We start from the raw sequence: 27,815 nt of genomic DNA on the forward strand, positions 1-27,815 counted from the left end.
AGCAAAACACTAGAGAAACTTACCGTGATCACGGAGATGTAGGAGCGGGCTGGCTCGCGCCGGTAGCTGGAGAAGGAGCGGGCTGGCTCGCGCCGGTAGCTGGAGAAGGATCATGCAATGCGTTTCTGGAGTTAAGCTGCACCAAAGATCATTTCCAATGTCTCGTTAGCATTATGACACTCAAATGTTAAGACTAGCAAGTAATGTCCATTCAAATTAAACTCACCATGCTCCCAGGAGCAATCACTGGCATCAGCGGAGCGGTCTGACCGGACTTCTCGCACACAGACTGCACATTTGGTTTTCACAACAGAGTCGTTAAGACTAGCAAGTAATCTACAGAAGAAACTTACCACAAGGAGCTCGTACATGGCCCTTGCCTGCATGTCATTCTGTGCCCTCTTCTCCTCCAACATCTTTGTCGTCCTTTCCTCCAACTCCCGCTGCCTCTCCGCCGCCTCCGCCGGAAGTTTCTCCGTTCTATCTCTCTCACTCTGTATAGCAGCCTGCAACACCACTCACATGACCATATGTAATCATTGATGGAAGCGCACAAAATGTAATGGAGAAAGATAGCTGAGTACGTATAACTAACCTTGAAGACGAGTTGGACTGGCTGTTCACGAGGCCTTATCTCAGGAGCGGAGCTCGACTGGCGCGCCTTGATCTCCGGGAGAGTGCTAGGACAATGGATAAGTCCATCTCCATGGCTATGGAGCCATGGGACCTCCCGCCACCAGATATCAGCAGCAGCTCTGTATCAATGGGACCCTAGCTCGGGTTAAAGTCCTCCCCTTTCCTCGCCTTCCCCTAATCTCTATATTGCACGAGCTTGTCGTGGGCGGAGATGTTGGTGAAGTTCTTTGGATCATCGAGGTCAGACGCAGAGAATGCCTTGACTTTCTTGTAAGGGCCAGTGCGGGCCATGGCATACAGGTCGTACACCTCTGGCACCTTATCCGCCTTATTGTAGCGTGCCTGAAAGAGAGAAACAAAGTAAATTAGTAATTAAAGGGCTAAAGCTAGCATCATGAATGAATTGCATGAATCATGAAGCAAACCACATACCCAGTTCCGCCCGTACTGAAATAAGTTGGAGCTGCCTTGGTGGTGTGGCACACCTTCCATTTGGGCACGTTTGTCCTTGGCATCTTTGTGGGTGGCCAGCCATTCTTTTGAGCACCACGCATTGACCAACACCTCCCAACAATCCATCCGATCCGCACACCATCTTGGAGGGGCCTAAGTTAGCAAATAGAAACTTGAGTGCTACGGCTATGAATTACTAAATGAAGGAAGTAAGTACAAGGCCTTAAGAATTACCTTCATGTACTTCTCCTTACTCAAGAACTTATCGCGGCACTCCTGCTTGGGCTTCTTGATACCACGCCCGGCGTAGTAGTCTCGAATAGCCTGCACCCGAACCTCATGCCGTAAGTTCTGAAGTAGGCGCTTGCACTCCTTGTGGATAACATGATCCGCCTCCTCCTCGTATCCCTCCTCACACCTGTAGAATGTCTGCAATCAAATGAGACAATATTGATTAGTACAATTAATAACTAGCTAGTTGAAGATTTTTAATTGTGTAAAGGAGCAATTACCTAGAACTTTCTGATCACGACATCTGCCCTCGTCTTGCACAAGACACCGTCGATAATCTCACCCGGCGGGGCCGGGGCAGCCAAGTAGTGCTCCCAAGTCAATCCAACCTCTGGAAGCCGACCCTCACCAGGCAACGTGACAAACCCCGGGAAGTTTTGCCGAATCAGAACTCCAAGGACGGAGTTGGGCCGGCGGACACTTTCATGGTGGTCCCAACCCCTGCAGCATGACAAGGCCAACACATCAGTTATTTGAAGAAACGTGAATGCAGAAGGTACAAAAAGATTAAATGCACTTACCTCTCCCCATCAGGGAAAATCAACCACCTCTGCTCGCGGGTCACCGGCACGGACGGGAGCCGTGTAGCACCACGCTGGTAGACGTTGCCCCCCTCCTCCCCCTCCTCATCAGTCGGCTCCCCGCCATCATCAGCATGGCCACTCGGCTCCCCGCCATCATCAGCGTGGCCACTCGGCTCCTTAGGCTGAACCGACCAGGTACCCCATCCAGACGTGTGCTCCTCCGGGGTCTCGTGGGCCCAAGTCTCGTGGGTCGAAGGCCCGTCGACCCGAGGCTCGTGGGCCGAAGACCCGTGGACCGGAGGCTCGTGGACCGGAGTCTGTGCAGCCTCCTCCTCAGACGAGTCCACCCTAGCAGTCACGTGCTCGGGTGAAACAGCTGGGGGCGGCGGCGAGGAAGGCGCCGTAAGAGTCACCCTACCCCCTCTCCCGCGACCACGTGCTCCACCTCCTCTCTTCTTCTTACCTCGTCCCCTGCTGGGCACCGCGGTCGACGAAGAAGGGCCCGGCGGTGTCGCCATGCTGTCCAGCAACGCTCGGCGGAGAGGTGCGTGTGGAATGGAAGACCTCACACCACGCGCCGACGAAGAAGGGGCCTCGGCGCGCTCCCGACCAGCGCCCACCATCTTTCAACACCTGCCATGACAAAGAATAAACGAAATTAGTACAACATAAAAAAAAGTATCGACATGAATAATAATATGTATATCACTTAAGTGTATCATCATCAAGTACAACATAAAAAAATTGAATACCTGACACTACTAATAATCTCGATCAGTATCATCAATAAATGCATAATCATCATCATCACTATAATAAATGATGGGCTCATAGGGCTCATTGGCATCAACATGTGCAAGGCCACCTTGACGTAATCGGTCAAGCATTGACAGGTCATCTGTAGTAGTAACCTCTTCTTGTTCCGGCTCTTCTTGTTCCTCCTCTGGGGTGATGTCGGATTCATTGTCGCTGTCTACTTCAATGTTTTGGGGTGAAGTATAGCGGTTCTTGAAACTCTTTTTGGAAAGACGTGTCTCTTGGAAGAATTCTCCTTCATATGTGTCTGGGTTAATGTGAGGTTCATAATCCTCTTCCTTTGGGGGAGAAAGTCTAGCACATGGTGGCACTTCATAAACGACATCCCAACCTTTCAGATTTGGATTAGTTTGGCAGGCCCACGATAGATAGAATACTTGGGTCGCCTGTTGAGCCGTAATATAGACATCAGAAACATCTAAATGGGTGCTTTAGTTGATTTCAACTAGCCCTATATGTTCATGAGTCCTTCTAGTCTCCTTCGGCTGAAACCAATAACATTTGAAGACTACGACATTCGGTGGGTTTTCACCATAGAACAGAAGTTCATAAATTGCTTCAACTCTCCCATAATACTCGGTACCTCCTTCGCCGATAGAAGATACACAACAATTTGTAGACTTTCGATCGGCCATAGATAGCTCTTTGCCATAGGTACGAAAGCGATACCCGTTGATGTCGTACTTGTCAAATGAACGGACCTTATAGTCAAAACCATTAGCGACTTGTCTCAATTCGGCGTCCATAGACTCTGAATTAGCCTACAAGTTTAATATGAAAGGATTGTTGCATTATGCACAAATTAGCGAATGAAATGAAATTGTCTAATAGAAATTACCGTTTGTTTGAACCAAGAGATGAAACCGGGATAGCCGCCTCCTTGCTTTGCGAGAAGCTCATACTCTTCGACGGAATCCTTTTGGATCTCCGCTCCATACGAGAATATGGTGACGTATCGACTGTATGACATATCCAGGAATAAGAGCAGTTCAAAGGAAATAGAAGTTGCAAACAATGTACCGAGAACTTACTCGATGTACGGCCGCACTTCTATCAGGTTGTTGAAGATATACAACGAAATGGTCCGCCATTCTTCGTTATCCAAAGATATTGGATGTGAAACACTAGCTGGTGCGAGATTCCCTTTGAATAGGCTGAGGTTGGATCCACCCTTTTTAGGCTCGTCAGCATTGTACCGAGGCTTCAGATTATGCAAATGACGATTTTTGGCTTCGTAGTGCGCTGTTACGAAGTTTGCCGCCTCCTTTGTGATGAATGCCTCAGCCATCGATGCTTCAATTCTACGTTTATTTTTACATTTTTCTCGAAGCGTCTTCTGCATCCTCTCAGTTGGGTAGCACCAACGATTTTGCACGGGCCCCCCCAATCTTGCCTCGGTCGGGAGATGGAAAATCAAATGCTGCATTGGATTAAAGAAGCCCGTGGAAAGATCTTCTCTAACTTGCAGATCAACTCCGGCGCCAACTCTTCCATTTCTTCTAGCACGCCAGGCGATAGTTCTTTCGCACAAAGAACACGGAAGAAATAGCTGAGTTCTGCCAGTACTAGCCATTCATCCTCAGGGATGAAGCCACGCAACATCACCGGCATTACCCGCTCAATCCATATGTGCCAATCATGACTCTTAACACCAAATATCTTCAGTTTATCAAGATTTGCTCCCCTCTTTAGATTCGCTGCATACCCATCGGGGAACATCAACTGCTGTTGCACCCACAAGAGAATTTCCCTCATAGCTGGCCTTCCAAGATTGAACCATGCCTTTGGCTTCGTCCAGTTCTGCTTTCCTTTCGGTTCTTTCATGTTTTGTAATGGCCTATCACATAGCGCCTCCAGATCGACTCTAGCCTTAGTATTATCCTTTGACTTCCCATCTATGCCGAACAATGTACCAAAAAGTGCCTCGGCGATATTCTTCTCAGTGTGCATCACGTCGATGTTGTGTGGGCAAAGGAGGTCTTTGAAGTAAGGCAGATCCCATAAGCATGTTTTGTGAGTCCACGCATGCTTAGTATTATACCCCTTGAAGTACCCTGGACGTTGTGGATCTGGCTCGAGAGCGTTTAATTGATCCAGGGTCTGTTGGCCTGTCAATGCAGGTGGTGCAGAGTTTTTGACAGCTCTACCCCTGATGAAGTTCTTCTTGTCTTTCCTGAACTTATGGCGAGGATCCAGGAACTGTCTATGCATGTCGAAGCAAGAAAACTTGCGACCGGCCTGAAGCCAACGAAACTCAAGAGCTCCCTTGCATGTGGGGCACGGGAACCTTCCATGCACACACCAGCCAACGAATAGCGCATATGTCGGCAAGTCATGCGTCGAGTACATGTACCAGACACGCATTATGAAGTTCCGTTTGCTAAAGGCGTCCTATGTCTTGAACCCATTATGCCAGGCTTCTTGCAATTCGTCCTTAAGCGGCTGCATGTACACATTCATATTTTTCCCCGGATAGTTGGGTCCTGGAATTATCAACGTCAGGAAAATGTTCTTTCTTTGCATAATCTGTCCGGGGGGGAGATTGAGTGGAGAGACAAATACGGGCCAACAACTGTATTGGGCTGCCGTCATACCAAACACACTGAACCCATCCGTGCTGATGCCGACTCGAGGATGCCTCGGATCTGCCTCTTTGTCAGCATGTAATTCATCAAACTTTTTCCATGCAACACCATCCGATGTGTGTACCATCATCAGATTCCCATCTGCATCTAGTTCGGTTCTTTTGCCTGTTTTGTGCCATGTCATCTGTCTGGCCGTCTCTTCAACCATGAAAATACGTTGAAGTCTTGGTATGATTGGCATATACTGAAGAACACTAACGGGGATTTTGGTCTGTGTCTTCTCACCCATACCGTTGTCTACCACAATATACCTGGAAGACTTGCAAATGGGACAATAGTTCAAGTCCGCATAGTCAAGCCTAAATAAGGCACATCCTTTCTCACAGGCATGTATCTTCTCATAGGGCATCTTCGGTGCACGGAGAATTTTGTCCGACTGGTACAGGTTTGCAGGCATTACATGGCCTTTGGGTAGAAAGCGTCCAAATACTGTCATAATTGCGTCATAGCATTCTCTGCCCAAGTTGAACTGAGTCTTCAGAGCCATTACTTGTGAGATGGCATCCAACTGACAAAGCTCAGTGTGCTCGTGGCGCGGACGTTTTGAAGACTCCAACATTTCATTGAAGGCGTTTGCAGATTCCTCCATCTCCTCGTCCGAATCCCGAGCATCATCATAGTCTTGCACCATGTTTTCCATCCCGATACTATGCTCGTCGGTGCGACGACGATCCACCTCAGCTCGGTCACGTTGGGCAGACTCACCATGAAATGTCCACACCGTATAATCGGGCGTAAAACCACTCTTCTGCAGGTGTTTGCCCATTTCAGCCTTTGTCTTCTTTTCCCAATTGTCGCACCGGAAACAGGGGCACCAGGTTTTCTTTTGGCCATTTGCAAATGCGGCTTGCACAAACCCCTTAGTTTTTGTGAACCATTCAGTGCTCCATTTGTTCTGACTAGTGTGACCGGTATACATCCACGCACGGTCACTCATCTTGACTTCCAGAGCTACTGGACACACAACAATTATATATGTAATTCACCATGTATATATTCATCAGTTGATCTACATTGTCAATTTTATTACGTCCATGCAACCTACACTCTAATAGGTAATGATAGGTCATAATCCCACCCGTGTATGTGTAGATTGGGTTCATTTTCCCATGCTATGCTCCGGATCCGACGCAAAATTTTGGCAGCACCTCCCCGTTGTTCTCCTGATACACGTCTCTGCAATAAACAGAGAGGATGTGTACTCGGAGAACAACAGGGGAGGCACTGACGAAATTTATGCATCGGATCTGGATCAAAGCATATGGGAAAACGAACCCAATCTACACATACTCGGGTTGTCCATGGATAGCGTTGGACAATTCGAAAGAATCAAGGTTATAAATATGCAAATGCATGCATATTTATAACTATGACGCTTTCGAACGGGAGACACATATTGGTTACGCATACTAATGATTCAAGACACATATATAGCTAGCTATCAAGTTTCATCGGAATAGAGCAAATAATTAATGGGGGAGGAGGACATGTCATTTGTGCTCACCCACGAATGAAGGGGCAGAGCTCGTCAGACGCACGGCGAGGTCGTCGAACACCAAACCTCGCAGCGATGAAACAACTGCACATTTAAAACTACCCGTTCAACACAGTTATATATGATGTTTTTCATAACAAAATCGAAGAATATATGACCTAACTAATAATTCACAAATATATGACCCCGTCGGCCTCTGGAAGGCAAAAGAACACCTTTTCGGGAGGTGTCGGGGGTCGGGGTGCCGTGTCGGTGTCGGGGTGCCGTGTCGGGGTCGGGGGATCGGGGTGTCGTATCGGGGTCAGGGTGTTGGGGTCAGGGGGTCGGTTGTCGGGGTGTGGTGTCGGGGTCGGGGTGTCGGGGTGTGGTGTCGGGGTTGGGGGGTCAGGGGGTCAGGTGTCGGGGGGTCGGGGTCGGGGGTGTCGGGGGTCGGGGTCGGGGTGTCGGGTCGGGGTGTCGGGGTGGCGTGTCGGGGTCGGGGTGTCGGGGGTCGGGGTCGGGGTGTTGGGGGTCGGGGTGTCAGGCCGGGGTGTCGGGGTGGCGTGTCGGGGTCGGGGTGTCGGGGGTCGATGTCGGGGGTCGGGGGTCGGGGTCGGGGTGTCGGGCCCGGGTGTCGGGGGTGGCGTGTCGCGGTTGGGGTGTCGGGGGTCGGGGGTCGGGGTCGGGCTGTCGTGCCGGGGTGTCTGGGTGGCGTGTCGGGGTCTTCTTCTTCTACTTCTTCTACTTCTTTTCTTCTTCTTTTTTCATCTTTTTTCTACTTCTTTTCTTTTCTTCCTTTCTTCTTCTTCTACTTCTTTTCTTTTCTTCTTCTTCTACTTCTTCTACTACTTCTACTTCTTCTAAGTCTTTTCTAACACTAACACTAACACAATCTAGCACTAACAATTAAATAGCAAAAAAATGAAAAAACAGAAAGAAAAAAAAGAAGTAGTCCCTCACCGGAGCAATGGGACGGGCGGCGGGGGCGGTGACAGGGGGGCGCTAGGCGGCGGGAGCAGTGGCGGGGGTGGCGCCGGGCGGGGGTGGCGCCGGGCGGCGGGAGCAGTGGGGGGGGCGGCGCCGGGTGGCGGGTGGGGGGCGGGGGCGGGGCGGCGCCTGGCGGCGGGGCGGGGGCGGCGGCGGGGGGCGGGGGCGGCGCCGGGCGGCGGGGGCGGCGCCGGGCGGTGGGTGCGGGGCGTCGGGGAGGAGAGATGGAGAGAACAGAGAGTAACGGGCAGGGGGATGGGGCCGTTAGTTAGGCCCTTCTTTGCCGTCCGCCTATCTTTGTCGTCCGCCATTATCTCCCTTTGCCGTCCGCGCGGACGGCAAAGAGGTGGGACGTTAAGTTTTTTCTAAATGGGCGGGGGGTGGGGGCCACCTCTCTCTTTGCCGTCAGCCAGCGGACGGCAAAGTTTCTTTGCCGTCTGCTGGCTGACGGCAAAGAGCCGGTGATGGCAAAGGCCTGTTTTACCATCTGCCATTTCTTTGCCGTCCACTTTTCGGTAGCTGATGGCAAAGAGCTTCTTTGCCGTCTGCTAGCTGACGGCAAAGAGCTGGCAGATGGCAAAGTAGCTGATTCCAGTAGTGTATATTCACTTATGCTTCACAAAGTAGTTAGATTCCTCACTTGTACTGATCCATGGATTCGTACAAATCTAGAACCAACTCCTTATCTATGAGTGAATGTCTTCGCACGATGAGGTCAATGTCTTCTAAACTGATTTATCTTCAAAATCTTCTGAGAATGCATATGACCTCTTCCCCTTCCCTCGCACCTTAATGCTGTCACAGGTACATGTCCGTGGGAGAATCCCTTGGTTCTCATAGTCTGCATTCATTTGCAGAATTCTTACAATATCACATAAATTCTCCCAAAGCCAGTTCCTGTTTGTCTAGCAAGCGAAAGCCTTTGAAGCCTTTGAACGTATTGAAGCCATTCAGTTTAAAGTTCATGGCTTCAGAGAAATCAGCAAGTAAGGGTGGCAGAAAGCGTCGAGGAGAAACATCAAGAGATCTGCCCGATGACCTCTCAGAGCTGTACAAGACAGATCCTGAAGAGGATTATAATCAGCGCAAGACACGAATCCAATGGATTCGACGATATTGGGCAGAACAGTGGTTCAAGTACAGATTTGTGACAAAGGAATATGCTGAAAAGAATGCCATCAAGCGATCATGGGGAGACATCCTCTATAAAAATCTTCAACCCAGGTCCAGAGATGAAGCCATTGAACAAGACTTCTATCCCTGCATGGTTCGTGGACCACAGCCTGCGGATGCTGACCCATCGTCACTGCTATGGTGTCGTGACGACAATCTGTTCAAGCGCAACTTCCAGTTTGCCCAGAACTCAGCGAAGCAGAATAAGAAGTCTTTGGGATTAGACTTCAACCCTGGTCCCTCTGCTCCCCGTGCCGATGGAACTCGCGAAGCTAAACCAAATCTTCTTGGGCCCTTCTACAACTTGGAAGGTCTCATCACTCATATCGTGGTTCAAGGGACAGCCATGAATGAGCCTGTAGATGACGCTGAATCAGATGAAGCGCCTGCAGCGCCAAAGCCAAAGAAGTTGAAGCAGCCTAAAGCTTCAAAGTCTGCCTCTGCACCAAAAATCTCACGGGCGAAGCCACTGGCTACTACACCTCCTGAAGATAGTGTGCAGTCTGAAGATTTGTCACGCATCTCCAAGCCCCAGAAAGTCAAGATGCCTCTGCCACACACCGGCCAAGAACTGACAGCTGCTGCCATTCTGCGAAACGATGCCATCGATCTGTCCAGTGATGAAGATCTTGCAGATGACGCTCTTGAGCAACTAATCAAGAGCAAAGAAGAAGCAGAAATCTTCAATTATCTGCCTCTCTTTGACGTGGCAATCATCTACAACTTCATTGATGAGTGGTTTGACACGCCCAACCTCAGCTTCGAAGATCTGCAACTTCCAATTGGCCTCAGCGTCGCCTTCCATGGCGCCATTGCTTCAGAATTAGCTATCGCCCAGCGCATTGTTGAACTGAAGCAAAAGATTGACTATGAGAAAGCTCAGTTCAAGAAGCATATGGCCAAGCTCAGCATGCAAGAGGTGAAAAACTTCAAGATTATGCTGCACGAGCTCAAAGAAGCCTTTCTCAAGAAACATGCAGAAGCTCAGGGTTCTCGTGAGCGCATGAAGAGCCTGGCTGACAAGTGTGTGCAAGGCTACAATGAGGCTGAGAAGTGCAAGGCCCTTGGGCGTCCGGGCATTGATCCCAGGATGGCTGCTAAGCAGAAGAAGAAGCCCACTGTGGTCGAACCCAACGCACCAAGCTAGGAAGAGATCCCATTGTCTTCCCAACTAGCATGACTGGCTCGAAGCCAAAGGCCAGGTCAACCGCTTCCAAACTGAAGAAGACGAGGACTGCTGAGGCTGAAGCCAGAAAGAGGGAACATCCTGAAGCCTCTGCTACTGCTCCCTCCAAGAAGAAGCGGAAGACCAAGAAGGAACGGGCTGCTCCCACAGAGCCCTTAATTGTTGAACCCATCTCCATGGTTCGCCCTGACGCTGAACATCAAGAGCGCCAACTGACTGTCCATGAGCCTGCTTCCACAGAGGCTCATGAAGCTGAAGACTTTCCAGCAGCTGATCCCACCGCTGCTGAAGACATTGGTCACCATGACCATGTTGAAAATGATGCAGTTCTTCCTCAGATCGAGCACCAACAGGTATCATCGCCTGTGCTAACGCACAGCGAACTCATCAGCATTGGTCGTCCTCTGGCGCCAATTGCTCAGGATGCATCATGGGCTGATCACCCACAAGCACAAGAGGAAGATGACTTTGAGGCCCAGCCAACTCCAACTCCACAGGCGTCGCCAGCATTACGCAAGCTTCGCAAGGGACCAAGGCCTCCAGTCTCCGAGTCTGAAGCTAAAGCTGCTGAAGACATTCCAGCTGCATCAGCTGATGAAGAAGAAATCCCAAGAGTTGCTACACCCCCGTCTCACCAAGAAGCTGTTCTCGAGGAGAACGTGACTGTGACCAACCCTCCAACTCATCAAGTGGAGGTTGAGAATTTTGAGGCTGCCACCGACGCCACTCACGTTGTCATGGCTGAAGCCAATGTGGAGCCTACACCAACACAAGCACCAGAAGTCAGCGAAGCCAATGATGCTACTGCTTCTGTTCCTGCACCTGCTGCTGGTCCTCAGTTTGACTATCATGTTGAGCACAGACCTCAGGTACAGAAGCCAATTCCAAGGTTGCCCAGGTTTCCAGGTCCTGCATCAGCACCTGGATCCTTCAATGTCAATGGCTTCAAAGAAGACAACACTTTCTTCAATAGCTCCAAGAACCCCTACTCAAGGGAAAGAATATCTTCTGATCGGTTCTGGAGCTATCCGTAGCGAAGCTATTACTCCTGCATTCTGTACAATCAAGGTCGCATCTTCCCACATAAGCGTCTTGACATCGAAGCAATAGCTGGTCCGCCCTGTCTGGAAGAAGCTCTGGATTGCTTCAAAGAGGTTGGATTGTTGCCGTTTGTCACCGACCAAGAGCACTGGAATGAAGAGTTGCTGCTCCAATTCTATGCCACACTTCACATCCGTGGGTACAACAGAGATCCGAAGACTTGGGTCCTGGAGTGGATGACAGAAAATGTTCATCACGAAGCCAAAGCCTTTGATATCATTGAACTCACTGGTCTGCCCACTCCTGGCGATCTTTATGAACCTGGCTGTCAGCTCCACAGTGAAGCTGTGGAGAGCATCTTTCAGAAGTCTGAACCAAACATGAGTCAGATGCTCAGTATGATGAAGCCATTGCCACAAGATGTTGCATATCCTAAGGAGTTCTTTGTTGAAGACCTTGAGTATCTGCCAAGGACTATTTATCACATCATAAGGCAAACTCTTTGGCCCATCAAAGGACATTCTCCACATGCCAAGCTGGAAGGTGCAATGAAGACTTTGGTCTTCTATATTCTTCATGGCAAATGCTTCAATGCACAGGACTTCTTCATCTGCCAACTTGCTGCATCAGGCTCTGATCCTTTTGGCTTGAAGTTCTATGCTCCATGGATAACGTGACTGATTAAACTCCACTCCGCTATCTCATATCAGCCATCTGCTCGCAATCATCGGATCTTTCTGCCTGATGTGGATATGTCCGTTGAAGCCATTTATCCTGAGCCTGCCAAGGAGCCTCTTAGTCTTCAGAATGCGGAGCATCAAAGTTTCTCTCAGAACATTGAAGGAGTTAAAGCAGTCACCCGTGTTTATCCTCTGGCTGGAACTACACGTGCACCTCATCGTGCCCTTACTGAAGCCACCGAAAGCACTATTGGCCAATGACCCAAGAAGCGATCTCGTGTTCTCAACGACCGAGAGCTTCTGGTGGCTCTTCATCAGAAACAGGATAGGCATCATGACTGGCTGAAGCGCCAAATGCAAAGCCTCTTGGTGGATGTCAACCGCATTCGCAATCTTGCCACCAAGAATGCCTTTGTTGCCCATGAAACCTCTCGACGCACATGGAAAGGGTTGACACTTATGTGCTCTGAAGATGATCTTCAAGAGGATGGCTTCTCTGAACGCTTCAAGTTTGACTCCACACCTCCTCGAAGGGCAGTGCTACGACGAACTCCATCTCTTGAAGACTCTGAGTTCTCTTCCTCTGCTGCAACTGTGAATGCCAGAGTGATCGAGGACGAAGACGATGCTACTTCACCGCCACCTCCTTCAGCATGCTTCGACACTGCTCCAAGTTCTTCTGCACCGCCGAACACCACCGACGACCCTGCTGCTTCACCTACTCTTCATGGGAACGAGTAGATGCTCTATGTCTTCAAACATTTTTGGTCCTTACTGACAAAAGGGGGAGAAGCATATGAGTTTGACAGTCTTCAAGCGGGTCCACATGGGCGGTTGCTTTATATTTTGCCTCGGGTTTACAACTCTCGTTTTGATACATTTGGTTCTTTGAGTTGTAACACCTAAACTCGATGGTCGTCTGCTACTTATTTTCTACTTTGTGATGCGACGATAAATTTCGCATGTGCGACGATAAATTCCGCACTTAGATCATTTTGCAGACGTCCATTTTCCATTATGCATGTCATTATCTTCACATACCTTCTCATGCATAATGAATTGTCATCATAAGTTGAAGCGGATCTCGACGAGTACAACCTGCCATGTGCATTTGCATTCCAAAAGAAAATTACTTATATGCACATATTTAGGGGGAGCCCTTGCAACTAATGATGAGAATTCCTTTACAATTTCACATATTACATTCCCCGTTGAAAACTTCAACTAGTTTGTCATCAATCACCAAAAAGGGGGAGATTGTAAGTGCATCTAGTGCCACCCCTAGTTGGTTTTGGAGTATTGACGACAAACCTAGTTGAGGGACTAATGTGTTTGTGAGAATTGCAGGATAACACAGGTAGAAGTCCCTCATTGATTCGGTTTTCCTACCAGAGATGACCCCTAAAAATATATGAAGACATTGAAGTCAAAGGTGGTATGTGAAGATATTTACATTGAAGACTATGACAAGAGAAGACATCGCATGAAGCCTATGGAGCTCGAAGACTTAGATCTTTCGTAGTTCTTTTTCTTCTTTGTTGAGTCATAGGAACCACCGTACTGTTAAGTGGGGTCCAAGAGAACCAGTCAGAATGACTGAAGTGATGCTTAACCAAAACCTATGTCTTCGAGTGAAGACTATGAGAGCGAATCTTGGCCAGAGTCGGACAAGTCAGCTTTGCTTGTAGCCCAAGTAAAGTTGCCGTGTGTGTTTGAAATCTGACCGTTAGAACACGTGTCAGTTCCTTAGTGACCCAGGGTCATTTCGGACAAATCAGGTCGGGTTGCCTAGTGGCTATAAATAGGCCACCCCCTACAACCATAAACGGTTGGCTGCTCAGAGTTAGAGTACGGCTTTTGTCGTTTGAGAGCAACCCACCTCGAAGCCTTTGAGAGAGAATTCCTTGCGAGGATAAAGCCCTAACCACCCAGAGCCAAAGAGTGTTAGGTATCACTTAAGTCTTCTTGTCGGTGTGATCTGAAGACTTATTACACTTGAGGACTGTGAATCCTCCAGCCGGTTAGGCGTCGCGTTCTGAGCATCCAAGAGACATTGTGGATCGCCGGTGAACGAAGTCTGTGAAGGTTTGGGAGTCTATCTTGAAGACTTACCAGAGTGATTGGGCGAGGTCTGTGTGACCTTAGCTCAAGGGGAATACGGTGAGGACTGGGTGTCCTGAGCTGCGTGTTCAGGACTGGGTGCCCGGGACTGTGTGCCCTCAGGTTTAAATACCTAGCCGCCCTAACCAGACGTACAGTTGTCACAGCAACTGGAACTGGTCCAACAAATCATTGTCTTCAACGAGTCACTGGTTTCATCCTTCCCTTCTCTTTACTTACTGTTGGTCCTTGTGAAGTCATTGTATGATTGCACTATCTTCTGTCTTCACTGAGTGACTGCTTGTTCTGATCGGCTTCATAATATCTTCCTACCTGATCCTTACTACCTAGCTGCTATTAGTCATTGTGCTTTCACTTCATTGAATACTTGACTATGGTTTGCCTAGTGTAGTCTACCTTCCGCTGCATGGTAATAGGTTTATTTCTATCGTTTGTCTTTGAAACTTCCATGTTTTGAAGACTTTCATAAAAATCGCCTATTCACCCCCCTCTAGTCGATATAACGCACTTTCACAAGCTGGTCCATATAGGGGAGGGGAGGGGAGGTGGCGGAGGGCTGGAGATGTGTACCCTCTAAGGGACTCTTCCGGTGTGTGCGTCCCAGGCCGCCGACGTGAGGAGGGACCGGAGGGGAGGCATGGTGTGTATAGAGGATAGATCGATTGCGCGGGGATGGCTTGCAGGCCATGGCGCCGGCAGGAGGCGGGGGAATACCGGCAACCTGCTCCTTCCCGGGGCCACCATGCTGGATCCCGTAGAAATTGGGGCCCCGACAGGGATGGCCGTGTCCACCACGTCCGGTGCGTCTGATGCCATTGCTGCGAGGATGACCGGGAGAGGAGGGACGGCAGGAGGGAGCAGCTCTGAATGCCGGCGTGGGTAGGCTGGCGGCCAGACGCTAGCGCGGAAGATGAAGAGAGCCATGGAATCAGGGAATCGATGGGGAGAGTAATGGAGGTGTCGTATCGCTCCGACTTTCTCAACATTTGTAAATAAAGGACCCACGACTGAATAGTTTTCTCTATTGAAGAAATAAATAAGAAATAGGCTAATGGGAATCCCAACATGGCACAGTGGTGACATGGAGGTCTGCATGTTGAGAGAATTAGGTGTAGTGGAGATCAACTATTTAGATATTATAGATTACGAATATGTGTAGGAAGGAGCAATCTTCGACGAGGAGGTGGACCAGCGGCACGAATGGGAATTGGACCAGGGTGCATGAGTTTTGGTATGATACATACACAAAATGTAGATGAGAAAGGGATGGTTTCCTTCTAGGTATTACAAGTCCATAGAATTACAAATCAATGCAAGAAGGAGCTCATGAATGCGCGGTGCTAGGTGGACAACATGATCGCCATCGCAAGGTGGCGGAGAGAAGAAGTGAGTATGTGTGTGATAATTTATTTCTCTCATTGCAACCCATGAACTTTTTTGCTAGTATTGATAGTAGCTTAAGTAAAAAAAAAGGTCAAAGACGGTACAACGGCCGGAGCATCGAGCATTCCGTTCTGGTTTCCTCCAAGCGCACGGTACGCCGCGCGGCAGGGGGCGCGGCCACGAGGGGCCCCGCCTGCGGTCGTGAGGCCAAACGGCGAAAGCGGCGCGGTACGTGGCCGCCACGTTCTGGCGACCGCATGTGCTCGCGACAGCTGCGCGCGACCCACCACCCTCCCGCTCCGGTGGTCCGCACCGCGCCCGCTCGTGCGCGCATCCACGCACCTCGCCTGCACCACGCATGGCCCGCCGGACCGGCGCGCCGCTCGACCGAGAGAAAAGCGCCGGAAAGGCACGCGGCATCCTCCGCCCCGCCCGTGGAGCGCCGGGGCTCCCTTGATTTGGCTGCGCCGTCCGCGTCTGCCTTCGGCACCGCCCGCCCGTACGCGGCGCAGCCACCGGATCCGGAGCGATCGACCCGACCCATGCCAATATGCCGTGCATACCGTGGTCAGTCGCCATCCGGTTCCATCCCATGTTACCGCTGGGGATGTCGCGGTTTATTGCCGCCGGGGCCGGCCGGTCGGCGGTTGCCCTTCGCCGGCCGTACACGAGCCGTCCGGTGTCCGCGTCGCCATTGACGCCGCTGCCTCTCCACCGATGGCATGTCCGTTTCTTCACTTACTCTGCGCGGTACGAGTGTCATTGGGAGCGCGCTGGCCATCTAACCGACCTCACCCGATCACTTCGCCTCGACGATAGGTCGAACCGAAGCGCATTTCTGGTGCGTGCGAGGTTAACAAAAATGAAGTATGATACAGGTAGGTATAACCAGCAGCACACTACGCCCTACCACCGTCGCTCTCGCGCGCGGCCGCCGGGTCCAGGTCATGTGCCGGCATACAGATCAGCCGTCGCCCTCGCCGCTGCATGCCCCTACTTGGCGCCTTCTCCTGCATTTCCATGCAATCAATCAGCACGTCGTTCGTCCCACCTCCCACAGTCCCACGTCCAACACACACGCGATGATCGAAAAACGGCAAACTACAAATACCATTATACACCTATCCTTCACATGATTACCATGTACGTACAGTGCAGATATCCAAATCGACGTCTTCAATTAGTTAAGGAAGGAGGGAATATCCAGCTCCGCAGCGCGGGATCATGCGCGTCATCCTCGCTAGTCCCACCAGCCACGATGCCACGACCGAACGTTTGGCTTAGAAAACTGCATGCATCCACGCGCACCACAGCTGTGTTGCCAAGGCATGCGTCGCCGGGAGTAGACATCAATGGTTTTCCCCATGCCGGCCGAGATCTTCGGTCTCTCGGTACCGTACTGCGCAACCCGAAGATTATTCGAGCTCTGATGAGATGTATATTGTTCAGCGTCAGATTTCCAGATGCGATCGCGGGCTGGCTGCTTGCACCTTCGAAGAAACTGGGATGGAAATAGTATATCTATCTATGCATACAAGATGTGGATATGTTCGTGTATTTTCATCAAGAAAGAAAGATGTTGTGTATATGCTTCGTGTCTCTGACAGGTTTATGTATGATGGAACCTATGAATGATTAGTGGGTGCTTTAATTAACACGAGGGCGTGGTCCAAGAGCATGCCCTCATGCCCTGTCCCAGCAAATGATTCTTGGTTTCGCAGTTAATTTCCACCTATGATCCATCATCATCATCATCATCATCGGGACCTTGAAAAAAGAAATGCTTCAGGTAGAAGCTAGAGAGATATAATATGATCTATACGGAGATTTGGCCTAGCTAGGGACATTTGGATGCTCCCCGCGAAAAGAAAAAAGAAATAAGAGAGGGACATTTGGATGCTGTTATAAATTTCATGAAAGGATTGCTAACACTTGAGATGCTGGTGGAATATTTTTGGTCGGTGGAGCCTTATCTACTCTGATGCGCTAGCCAATTTTTTTTCCTTTTAGTAACTTCTAGCCAATTAATCAGGCCTTCTTTGATTCATAGGATAGGAATATTATAGGAATAGGAATTTCATAGGAAGTGAGATGACATGCATCTCAATTCTTATAAAAAAAAAAGAGATGTCATTTGATGCATAGGATAGGATTTTTTTTTTCATTGAGTCTAGGCTAATATTTTTTCCCTTTGAAATGTGAAGGATTGAATCCTGTCCCACATAGGATTATGAATTCATTCCTATAAACCAAAGGGCTCCATAAGAATTTTTTCTTTTAAAATCCTATCCTATAAAATTCTTACAAGATTCCTACAAACCAAAGAAGGCCTCAGCCGGGTATCTCATCGGTTGGTACAGAGCATCATCACCTTGTTGAGCCCAACCGTGCAGGGAGCCTTGGACTCATCTTGTGTTTCCTTTTAACGGATGGACGCATCTTATTTTGTTTGTTGGGCGAACAATCTAGATAATTTGGCTTGGGTATCAAACTTGATTGATCATTCTAGCCACTTCTGAAGTTTCATGAAGTATTGACCACCGTGATACTTTTAGTGAAGAAAATACAATTTGGGTTCTCATTGTTCATGAAAAGTTTTTTAATATAGCTTTGATTTTGTTATTTTTGCCCAAAATACCACATATGTTATTTTTTTGTGAAATTTCACGCTCGAGTATACGGGTCGACTATGTATGTTAAAAGAGATCATATTTCTCTCTTGTATATTTTTAAAATTTACTATTCATAATGGACACATGAAACCATGTTTACTAAATCCGCATCCCACCATCAACATTCTATCTTGCCAAAGGAAGATAAGGAACACTTGCTCTAAACTTATACGTACCAACATTGATATTTTCTCTTTTATTCTTTAAAAAATGCTAATCTAAAGTAAAACTCGTACAAAATCTGTACATACTAGCTCATTTAAATTAACAAATGCTCCGTTGGTTTTAGCTAACTGATGTCCATGTGAACTGGTACGTAAAGGTTACGTAAAGTGTTTACTTAGGAATAGCATCACTTTTTTTTTCACATATTGAATCTGCATGAGAATCTGAAATTGATTTTGGACAACCAAACTTTGAATTCAGACAAATTTTGCACATAATACAAACATGATTTACTAGAAGAAATGCAAGCAACAAGAACATTTTAGTTCTTTGCAAAAAAAGAACATTTTAGTTATCAGGTCCTTCGAAATTTTTACAACTTTTGCCCTTTTTTATCATGCGAAAGGGCTAGAAAACCGTGGCGTGCGCGATGGCGCGGTTGGCCACGAGGCTGGTGGTGCCGTACACGGGCAGCTCGTCGCCGTTCGCCCCGCCAAGGCTCTCCAGCTCGAAGAGATCGGAGCTGGAGTCGCTCCCCTCGTCGTCCTCCTCGAGCTCCCCGAGGCTCCGCACCAGCTCCTCCACCCTGCGCCGCACAGCCGACGCCTCGGCGTCCGAGCAGAACCTCACGCACCTCCTCTCCGCCATGCTCGCGTCCGTCGCGGCCGACACGCACGATGGCTGTGGTAGCTCCGGCAACGTCCGCGGAGGCGTGGCGCGCGTCGGGGTCCTGGGCTTCCTCGGGAGGCGGCCGGAGGTGAACAGCGCCTTGAGGACGCACGCGAACGTCCCCGGCGACGGCGGCGGCGGCCCGGGCGAGGACGGCGCAGCGTCTCTTGGCCGGTGCCTCGCCACAGGGAAACACGGCCTGCCCTTCTTCTTCGCCTTCTCGCCGGGCGTCGTCACTGGCGCGGCCACGTCCGCACTGTCCGGGGCGACGAACTCCTCCAGCTGGCAGCGCGGCGGGGGCGGGCTGCGCCGGCGGCACGTGGACTCAGTGTCGGTGGTGGAGGCGGACGAGCAGGAAAAGCTGTAGCTGGAGGTGGAGTCGGACGACGAGGTGGCGGACGACGCGTACCCGGAGTGCCGCGGGCGAACCGCCGGGCCCGTCTCGCGGCGGCGCCTGTCAGCGCCCGCGCCCGCGGCCTGCTTCGGCTTGCCCGCCCACCAGAACTGCGGCGGCGCGGGCGCCAGCGCCTGCTCCTCCGACCGGCGCGCGGCGTCGACGTCGGCGCCGCCGCCATCGTCGAGGGAGCGGTAGATGGTGTCGAGGAGGGAGGCCGAGAAGGACGCGCCGGACCCGGACGCGCGCCCGCGCTCCGCCCGCGCCCGGCGCGGCGGCGCGAGCGGGGGCGGGTGCGTGCTCTTGCCGTGGCCGCGGCCCCTCTCCATGCCAGGGAACGCGTGCCGACCGGGGCCGGGCAATGCCGAGGGTTTGCGGCGGGAGCGGGGAAGAAGAGGATGCGAAGCGTGGCGTGGGAGTGGGATCGGTGAGGGCGAGACGTGCGCGGTGAGGGTTTATATAGGGTCGGTGCGTGCGCGCGTGCGTGCCGGGGAGTGGTGGTGGCGTTGCTGCCGCGGTGCAGCGGTGGCATGTGGCTTTCCATGGATGGATCTCTCGCGCTCCGTCGCCACCAACCCGGTTCGGGCGCCGTGAATTATCAAGGTCGCCTGGCACCGCACGTCCGTGCGTGGTGGCCGGCTGCGGTCCTGTGCATGGCATTGGCGTCGTGCATTATTTGCGCGCCGGCGGACGGACGGCTGAACGGCGCATGGGCATGGATCACTGAGTGGAGTGGGCCGCTGCTCATGCTCAACGGTGACCCCTGACCAGGAGAGGCCAGCTTGGGCGACTCTTTGTCTTCGCCTGACAAGTTGCGCAGGGCCCGACCTTGGCCGGCTGGCCTGATGCGAGTCAAGTCATCCAGCTAAGCTATGGATAGTTGCTTTGCTCAAAACAAAAAAAAGCCAAGCTATCTTTTTTGAAGGAAGACCAGCAAACCTGGGCTTTTTCATTATGATAGGAAGGGAGCAATACGTACATCGACCAAAATCGGTCATAAGGAGGAAAATAAGAGGAAACTAAAGGAAAAGAAAAAGGAAAGGGGAGAAAAACCCACGGGCGAAATCTCTCAGCCTGGGTCCCCGAAGGGCGACAACTGGTAGGTCGCACCCCCCAGTCTCCACATATTCAAGTCTCCTCGAATCTCCTTTAATGTAGTTTCCACCGCTGAGACTCTGTTGTTGAAGATTATGTTGTTCCGTTCAAGCCATATTCTCCAGGACACCAGAATCATCATTGATTTGATTCATTTCTTTTGTTCAACCGCCGTCTTGGAGACGATTGATATCCACATCTCTTTTGAGCTTACTGGGTTTTGCCAAGCAAGGGGGTTAAGTGAACTGCATCCTGTCCAAGCCGCAGTCTTTTGCCAAATCATCCTCGCATGAGGACATTCCCACAGGATGTGCCGCGAGGTCTCCAAATTTCGCAGACAAAGTGGACAGAAATAGTTGTTTGGCCACCCTCGACGTTGAAGGCGATCAGCACACCACAACCTATCCAACATGAGCAGCCAGATGAAAAACTTACAGCGAGGGGGAGCCCAAGCCCGCCAGAACATGTTTTTGAAGGGAGAACCCACCCTACCAGCAAACTGCGGTTTGTAAGCGGCCGCAACTGAGTATGCTCCTGACGTGGTTGTTTTCCAAGTGATCGAATCCGCAGCACCGACGGTGAGGCTTGCCTCTGCATTTCAGACCAGTCTCCAGATGCGGCGGAACTGCTCAAGGAAATCGTCAGTGAAAGGTGGTCTTCTGATGTCTTGAATCCATCTGTGTCCATGCAGCGCTTCCCTGACAGATCGGGCCTTTGCTCTTGTTCGTTTATACAGTGCCGGAGCAATTTCTCGCAAAGGTAGCGGCCCCATCCATGTAGATTCCCAGAACAAAGCAGTTTCACCATCCTGACCGACGTTGCGGCAGCAAAGAGGGCTCGGTCTTGCTCATCGCATGGTATGGCCGAGCCGACCCAAGGCCTATTTGGTTCGGTCCAGGACAGCCACAACCATCGGAGGCGTAGTGCTCTGGCAAATTTTTGGAGGTCATGGATCCCGAGGCCACCCAGCTCCACCAGGGAGCACACTTGGCGCCAGCTGACCTTACTCTTGCTGCCAGAGAGGTTTTCTTCTTGCGCCCAGAGGAACTTTCTGCAGATCTTATCTATGTCCTTGAGGAAACCAGCGCTCGTCTGGATGGCAGTGAGCGCAAAGATAGGCATAGCTGTGAGCACCGAGCGCACTAGTGCGCGTCTGCCAGCGACATTCATCATCCTACCCTTCCAGTTGGCAAGCTTTGCCCTGATTCTGTCAAAAACGAATTGCAGATGCACTTTTCTGAGTCTACCTAAGGTGATGGGCAGGCCAAGGTATGTGATCGGGAAGGCAATGCGTGCCCTAGCAAAGGCCCCTAGGACTTGGTCTAGATCGACCTCCTGACATTGGATGCCAGCAACAGTGGACTTTTGAGGGTTCATCCATAGCCCTGTGGCCTCACTAAACAGGTTCATGATTTCCAGTAGGCAGGAAACATCCTCTCCGTTGGGGTTGGAGAAGAGAATGGCGTCGTCAGCATACAGACTGAGTCTCATCTTGGCATCTCTACCAGGAAGTGGTGTTAGGAGTCCAGAGTTTTGTGCCATCTCAAGGATACGGTGCAGAGTGTCGATCGCCAAGATGAACAAGAACGGGGACAGAGTGTCCCCCTGCCGCAGACCTCGCATATGCTTTATCATTTGGCATGGGATTCCATTGAGGAGGACGGCAGACGACGACGAGGCCAGGAGGACGGAGATCCAGTTGTGCCACCTGAGCGAGAATCCTAAATTTTGCAGCATCTCTAGTAGGTATTCCCACGAAATCGAATCGAAAGCCTTGGCAATGTCCAGCTTCAACAACAACATATGCTTCTTCTTTCTATGGAAACTACGGGCGGCGTTTCTAACGAAGAGGTAGCTGTCGTGGATGCATCTATTTTTTAGGAAGGCACTCTGAGCAGGAGATATGATGTTGGCCATTTTAGGAGCAAATCTGATGGACAGAATCTTAGCAATGAGCTTTGCAAAGGAGTGCACCAAGCTGATTTGTCTGAACTGTCCAATTTCGGAGGCCTCATCAGATTTGGGTAAGAGCACTACATTTGCACAGTTCCGGATCCCTAAGTTTGAGCAGTTCATGTGGTAGAACTGATTTAGGGCATCAAGAAGATCCTGTTTGATAGTAGACCAACAGCTTTGGTAGAAGATCCCCGAGAAACCATCAGGGCCCGGAGCTCGATCTGACGGCGTTTGCTTGATTTCCTGCCAGATCTCTGATGTCTACTACACAACCTTCTTCTTGTAGACGTTGTTGGGCCTCCAAGTGCAGAGGTTTGTAGGACAGTAGCAAATTTCCCTCAAATGGATGACCTAAGTTTTATCAATCCATAGGAGGCGTAGGATGAAGATGGTCTCTCTCAAGCAACCCTGCAACCAAATAACAAAGAGTCTCTTGTGTCCCCAACACACCCAATACAATGGTAAATTGTATAGGTGCACTAGTTCGGCGAAGAGATGGTGATACAAGTGGTATATGGATGGTAGATAAAGGTTTTTGTAATCTGAAAATATAAAAACAGCAAGGTAACTAATGATAAAAGTGAGCGTAAACGGTATTGCAATGCTAGGAAACAAGGCCTAGGGTTCATACTTTCACTAGTGCAAGTTCTCTCAACAATAATAACGTAATTGGATCAATAACTATCCCTCAACATGCAACAAAGAATCACTCCAAAGTCACTAATAGCGGAGAACAAACGAAGAGATTATGGTAGGGTACGAAACCACCTCAAAGTTATTCTTTCCAATCAATCCGTTGGGCTATTCCTATAAGTGTCACAAACAGCCGTAGAGTTCATACTAGAATAACACCTTAAGATACAAATCAATCAAAACCCTAATGTCACCTAGATACTCCAATGTCACCTCAAGTATCCATGGGTATGATTATACGATATGCATCACACAATCTCAGATTCATCTATTCAAACCAACACAAGGTACTTCAAAGAGTGCCCCAAAGTTTCTACCGGAGAGTCAAGACGAAAACATGTGCCAACTCCTATGCATAGGTTCATGGGCGGAACCCGCAAGTTGATCACCAAAACATACATCAAGTGGATCAATAGAATACCCCATTGTCACCACAGGTATCCCACGCAAGACATACATCAAGTGTTCTCAAATCCTTAAAGACTCAATCCGATAAGATAACTTCAAAGGGAAAACTCAATCCATTACAAGAGAGTAGAGGGGGGAAGAAACATCATACGATCCAAACATAATAGCAAAGCTCGCGATACATCAAGATCGTACCACCTCAAGAACACGAGAGAGAGAGAGAGATCAAACACATAGCTACTGGTACATACCCTCCGTCCCGAGGGAGAACTACTCCCTCCTCATCATGGAGAGCACCAGGATGATAAAGATGGCCACCGGAGAGGGATTGCCCCCTCCGGCAGGGTGCCAGAACGGATTTAGATTGGCTTTCGGTGGCTACGGAGGCTTCTGGCGGCGGAACTCACGATCTATTGTGCTCCCCGAAGTTTTTAGGGTATATGGGTATATATGGGAGGAAGAAGTACGTCGGTGGACCTCTGGGCTGTCCACGAGGCAGGGGGGCGCGCCCCCACCCTCGTGGGCAGCCCGGGACTCTCCGGTCCAACTCCGATACTTCGTGGGCTTCTTCTGGTCCAAAAATAAGTTCCGTGAAGTTTCAGGTCAATTGGACTCCATTTGATTTTCCCTTTTCTGCGATACTCTAAACAAGGAAAAAACAGAAACTGGCACTGGGCTCTAGGTTAATAGGTTAGTCCCAAAAATAATATAAAAGTGCATAATAAAGCCCATAAACATCCAAAACAGATAATATAATAGCATGGAACAATAAAAAATTATAGATACGTTGGAGATGTATCAATCTCCTCCCCAGAGAATGGAAGGTCCATTCCCTCGCTGTCGATCTGCGGCAAGTTGACCGCATCCCAGTTGATAGTGCAAGTACACGTGAGCTTCTTGCCCATGATGCCATGGAAATGGTCGTTGATCACCTCCTCTTTCTCCTTGTGGTCAGTCACTCTGTCGTTCCCTTTATTAAGCGATAATATGAAGTTTTTTCGCCCTCTTGCGTTGATCTTGGCATGGAAAAAAGCTATGTTGGCGTCTCCCGCCCTAAGACAATTTATGCAGGAGCTCTGTTTCTTTCTGGACCGTTCGATCACTGCTAAACCTAGCAGCCATAGCTTGAGCTTTTTACGCAGCTCCCATTCTGCATCGGACGGGGCCTTGATTTCCTGAGCGGTGTCAAGGCGCAGGATAAGCTCTTGAGCCATGTGGAACTGCAGCTTTGCGTCACTAAACAAACCCTTACTCCACTTCTTCAGGGCACTTCCGTGCACTGCAGCTTGACGTGCAGGGAGAGGATCTTGCAGTTAGGTTGGACTGGCCTCATCCAAGCATCAGTGACAGTCTCCTGGAACCCCGGAAATTTTGGCCAGAAAGCTTCAAGCGGAACCTCGCCCTGCCAGAGGGAGCGCATGCATTTGCTAGGACCAGAGGGCAATGATCGGAAACAGAGGTTGAGGCGGCGTGCAGTAGGTGTTGAGGAAAGAGGGTGTCCCACCTCATGTTGCAGAACACACGATCAAGTGCAACAAGGGCTGGATTCTGCTGCTCATTACTCCAGGTAAATTTCCTATTCTTCCTTCTAATTTCAAACAACTCAGCTCTGTTGAGGGCCGCTCTAAACTTTCTCATGAGCCGTCTGTTCAGATTCAGGTTGTTTTTATCCCTAGCTTCATAGATGAGGTTAAAATCTCCGAGGGCTAGCCAGGGGCGGCTGAAGACAGGCGCAACAGAGGACAATTCATCAAGGAAGGCTTCTTTGAGGCTGTCATCATTTGGGCCATAAACTACCGTGAGGCAGAATTCCTTATCCTCCGCCAGCAAGTTGGCAGTTGCCGTCGGGGAGAACTGAGAGACGATACAGTTACTAAGGTGAATGATGACCCACAGGTATAGGGGGTCTATCATAGTCCTTTCGATAAGTAAGAGTGTCGAACCCAACGAGGAGCAGAAGGAAATGATAAGCGGTTTTCAGCAAGGTATTCTCTGCAAGCACTGAAATTATAGGTAAAAGATAGTTTTGTGATAAGATAATTTGTAATGAGCAACAAGTAACAAAAGTAAATAAAGTGCAGCAAGGTGGCCAATCCTTTTGTAGCAAAGGACAAGCCTGGACAAACTCTTATATAAAATAAAGCGCTCCCCAGGATACATGGAGATTATTGTCAAGCTAGTTTTCATCATGTTCATATGATTCGCGTTCGGTACTTTGATAATTTGGTATGTGGGTGGACCGGTGCTTGGGTACTGTCCTTACTTGGACAAGCATCCCACTTATGATTAACCTCTATTGCAATCATCCTCAACTACAACAAAAGTATTAAGCTAAACCTAACCATAGCATGAAACATATGGATCCACATCAGCCCCTTACGAAGCAATGCATAAACTAGGGTTTAAGCTTCTGTCACTCTAGCAACCCATCATCTACTTATTACTTCCCAATGCCTTCCTCTAGGCCCAAATAATGGTGAAGTGTCATGTAGTCTACGTTCACATAACACCACTAGAGGAGAGACAACATACATCTCATCAAAATATCGAACGAATACCAAATTCACATGACTACTAATAGCAATACATCTCCCATGTCCTCAGGAACAAACGTAACTACTCACAAAGCATATTCATGTTCATAATCAGAGGGGTATTAATATGCATATAGGATCTGAACATATGATCTTCCACCAAATAAACCAACTAGCATCAACTACAAGGAGTAATCAACACTACTAGCAACCTACAGGTACCAATCCCAGACTTGGAGACAAGAATTGGATACAAGAGATGAACTAGGGTTTGAGAGGAGATGGTGCTGGTGAAGATGTTGATGGAGATTGGCCCCCTCTCGATGAGAGGAGCGTTGGTGATGACGATGGTGATGATTTCCCCCTCCTGGAGGGAAGTTTCGCTGGCAGAACAGCTTCGTCAGAGCCCTAGATTGGTTCCGCCAAGGTTCCGCCTCGTGGCGGCGGAGTCCCGTCCCGAAAGCTTGCTTATGATTTTTTTCTCATCGAAAGACTCCATATAGCAGAAGATGGGTGTGGCCCCACTCTGGAACTTCTTGCGCTTAGTATTTTTTATATTTCTGAACATGACTTCCGTGAAGTTTCAGGACTTTTGGAGCTGTGCAGAATAGGTCTCTAATATTTGCTTCTTTTCCAGCCCAGAATCCCAGCTGCCGGCATTCTCCCTCTTTATGTAAACCTTGTAAAATAAGAGAGAATAGGCATAAGTATTGTGACATAATGTTTAATAACAGCCCATAATGCAATAAATATCGATATAAAAGCATGATGCAAAATGGACGTATCAACTCCCCCAAGCTTAGACCTCGCTTGTCCTCAAGAGAAAGCCAAAATCGAAAAATATGTCCACATGTTTAGAGATAGAGGCGTCGATAAAAATAAAATACGGACATGAGGGCATCATGATCATTCTTAGAACAACAACTTATATAATTCTTGTCATATGATCTCTTATGCTAGAGTAACAATTCAATCACAATTTCAAGTATGAATCATAAACTTCATTGAAAACTAACAAACTATAATCTCAGTCATTGGAGCAATTGCAATTTATCATAACATAGGAAAGAGTCAATATAAGATCTTTTCAGCAAGTCCACATACTCAACTATCATATAGTCTTTCACAATTGCTAACACTCACGCAATACTTATGGGTATGGAGTTTTAATCGGACACAGAGAAAGATAGGGGCTTATAGTTTTGCCTCCCAACGTTTTACCTCAAGGGTAATGTCAACAATAATAGTTCATGAAAACTCACATCCAATTAGCCATATATACCATGATCGTTCCAACATGTTGTGCTTGCCAAAAGATAAAATGTAAAAAGGAAGGGTGAAGTTCACCATGACTCTTATGTAAGGTAGGAGATAAAAGTAAAAGATAGGCCCATCGCAGAGGGAAGCAGAGGTTGTCATGCGCTTTTATGGTTGGATGCAAAAAATCTTAATGAGAAAGAACGTCACTTTATATTGCCACTTGTGATATGGACCTTTATTATGCAGTCCGTCGCTTTTATTTCTTCCGTATCACACGATCGTATAAAGCTTATTTTCTCCCACACTCATAAGTCATACATATTTAGAGGGCAATTTTTATTGCTTGCACCGATGACAACTTACTTGAGGGATCTCACTCAATCCATAGGTAGGTATGGTGGACTCTCATGGCAAAACTGGTTTGAGGGTGTTTGGAAGCACAAGTAGTATCTCTACTTGGTGCAAAGAATTTGGCTAGCATGAGGGGGAAAGGCAAGCTCAATCATGTTGGATGATCCATGACAATATAATTTATCTCAGATGTAAGAAAACATAACCC

The 27,815-nt window shown here is 49.2% G+C and overlaps 1 protein-coding gene across 1 annotated transcript; it reads right to left on the reverse strand.

Moving 5' to 3' along the window:
- Window positions 1-18,472: 18,472 nt before the first annotated feature.
- Window positions 18,473-20,072, reverse strand: LOC125556079 (protein BIG GRAIN 1-like). The gene has a single exon (XM_048718875.2). It carries the CDS (start codon window positions 19,637-19,639, stop codon window positions 18,656-18,658), a length of 984 nt encoding a protein of 327 aa, XP_048574832.2. The 5' UTR covers window positions 19,640-20,072; the 3' UTR covers window positions 18,473-18,655.
- Window positions 20,073-27,815: the final 7,743 nt, after the last annotated feature.

Source organism: Triticum urartu, chromosome 5A (genome assembly GCF_056163025.1).
Source record: "Triticum urartu cultivar PI428250 chromosome 5A, HENAU_Tu73, whole genome shotgun sequence".
Classification (NCBI taxonomy): Eukaryota; Viridiplantae; Streptophyta; class Magnoliopsida; order Poales; family Poaceae; genus Triticum; species Triticum urartu.

Bases quoted from the DNA above. Each gene is read 5' to 3' on its own strand.
- LOC125556079 (XM_048718875.2), bottom strand. From the start codon at position 19,639: ATGGAGAGGGGCCGCGGCCACGGCAAGAGCACGCACCCGCCCCCGCTC.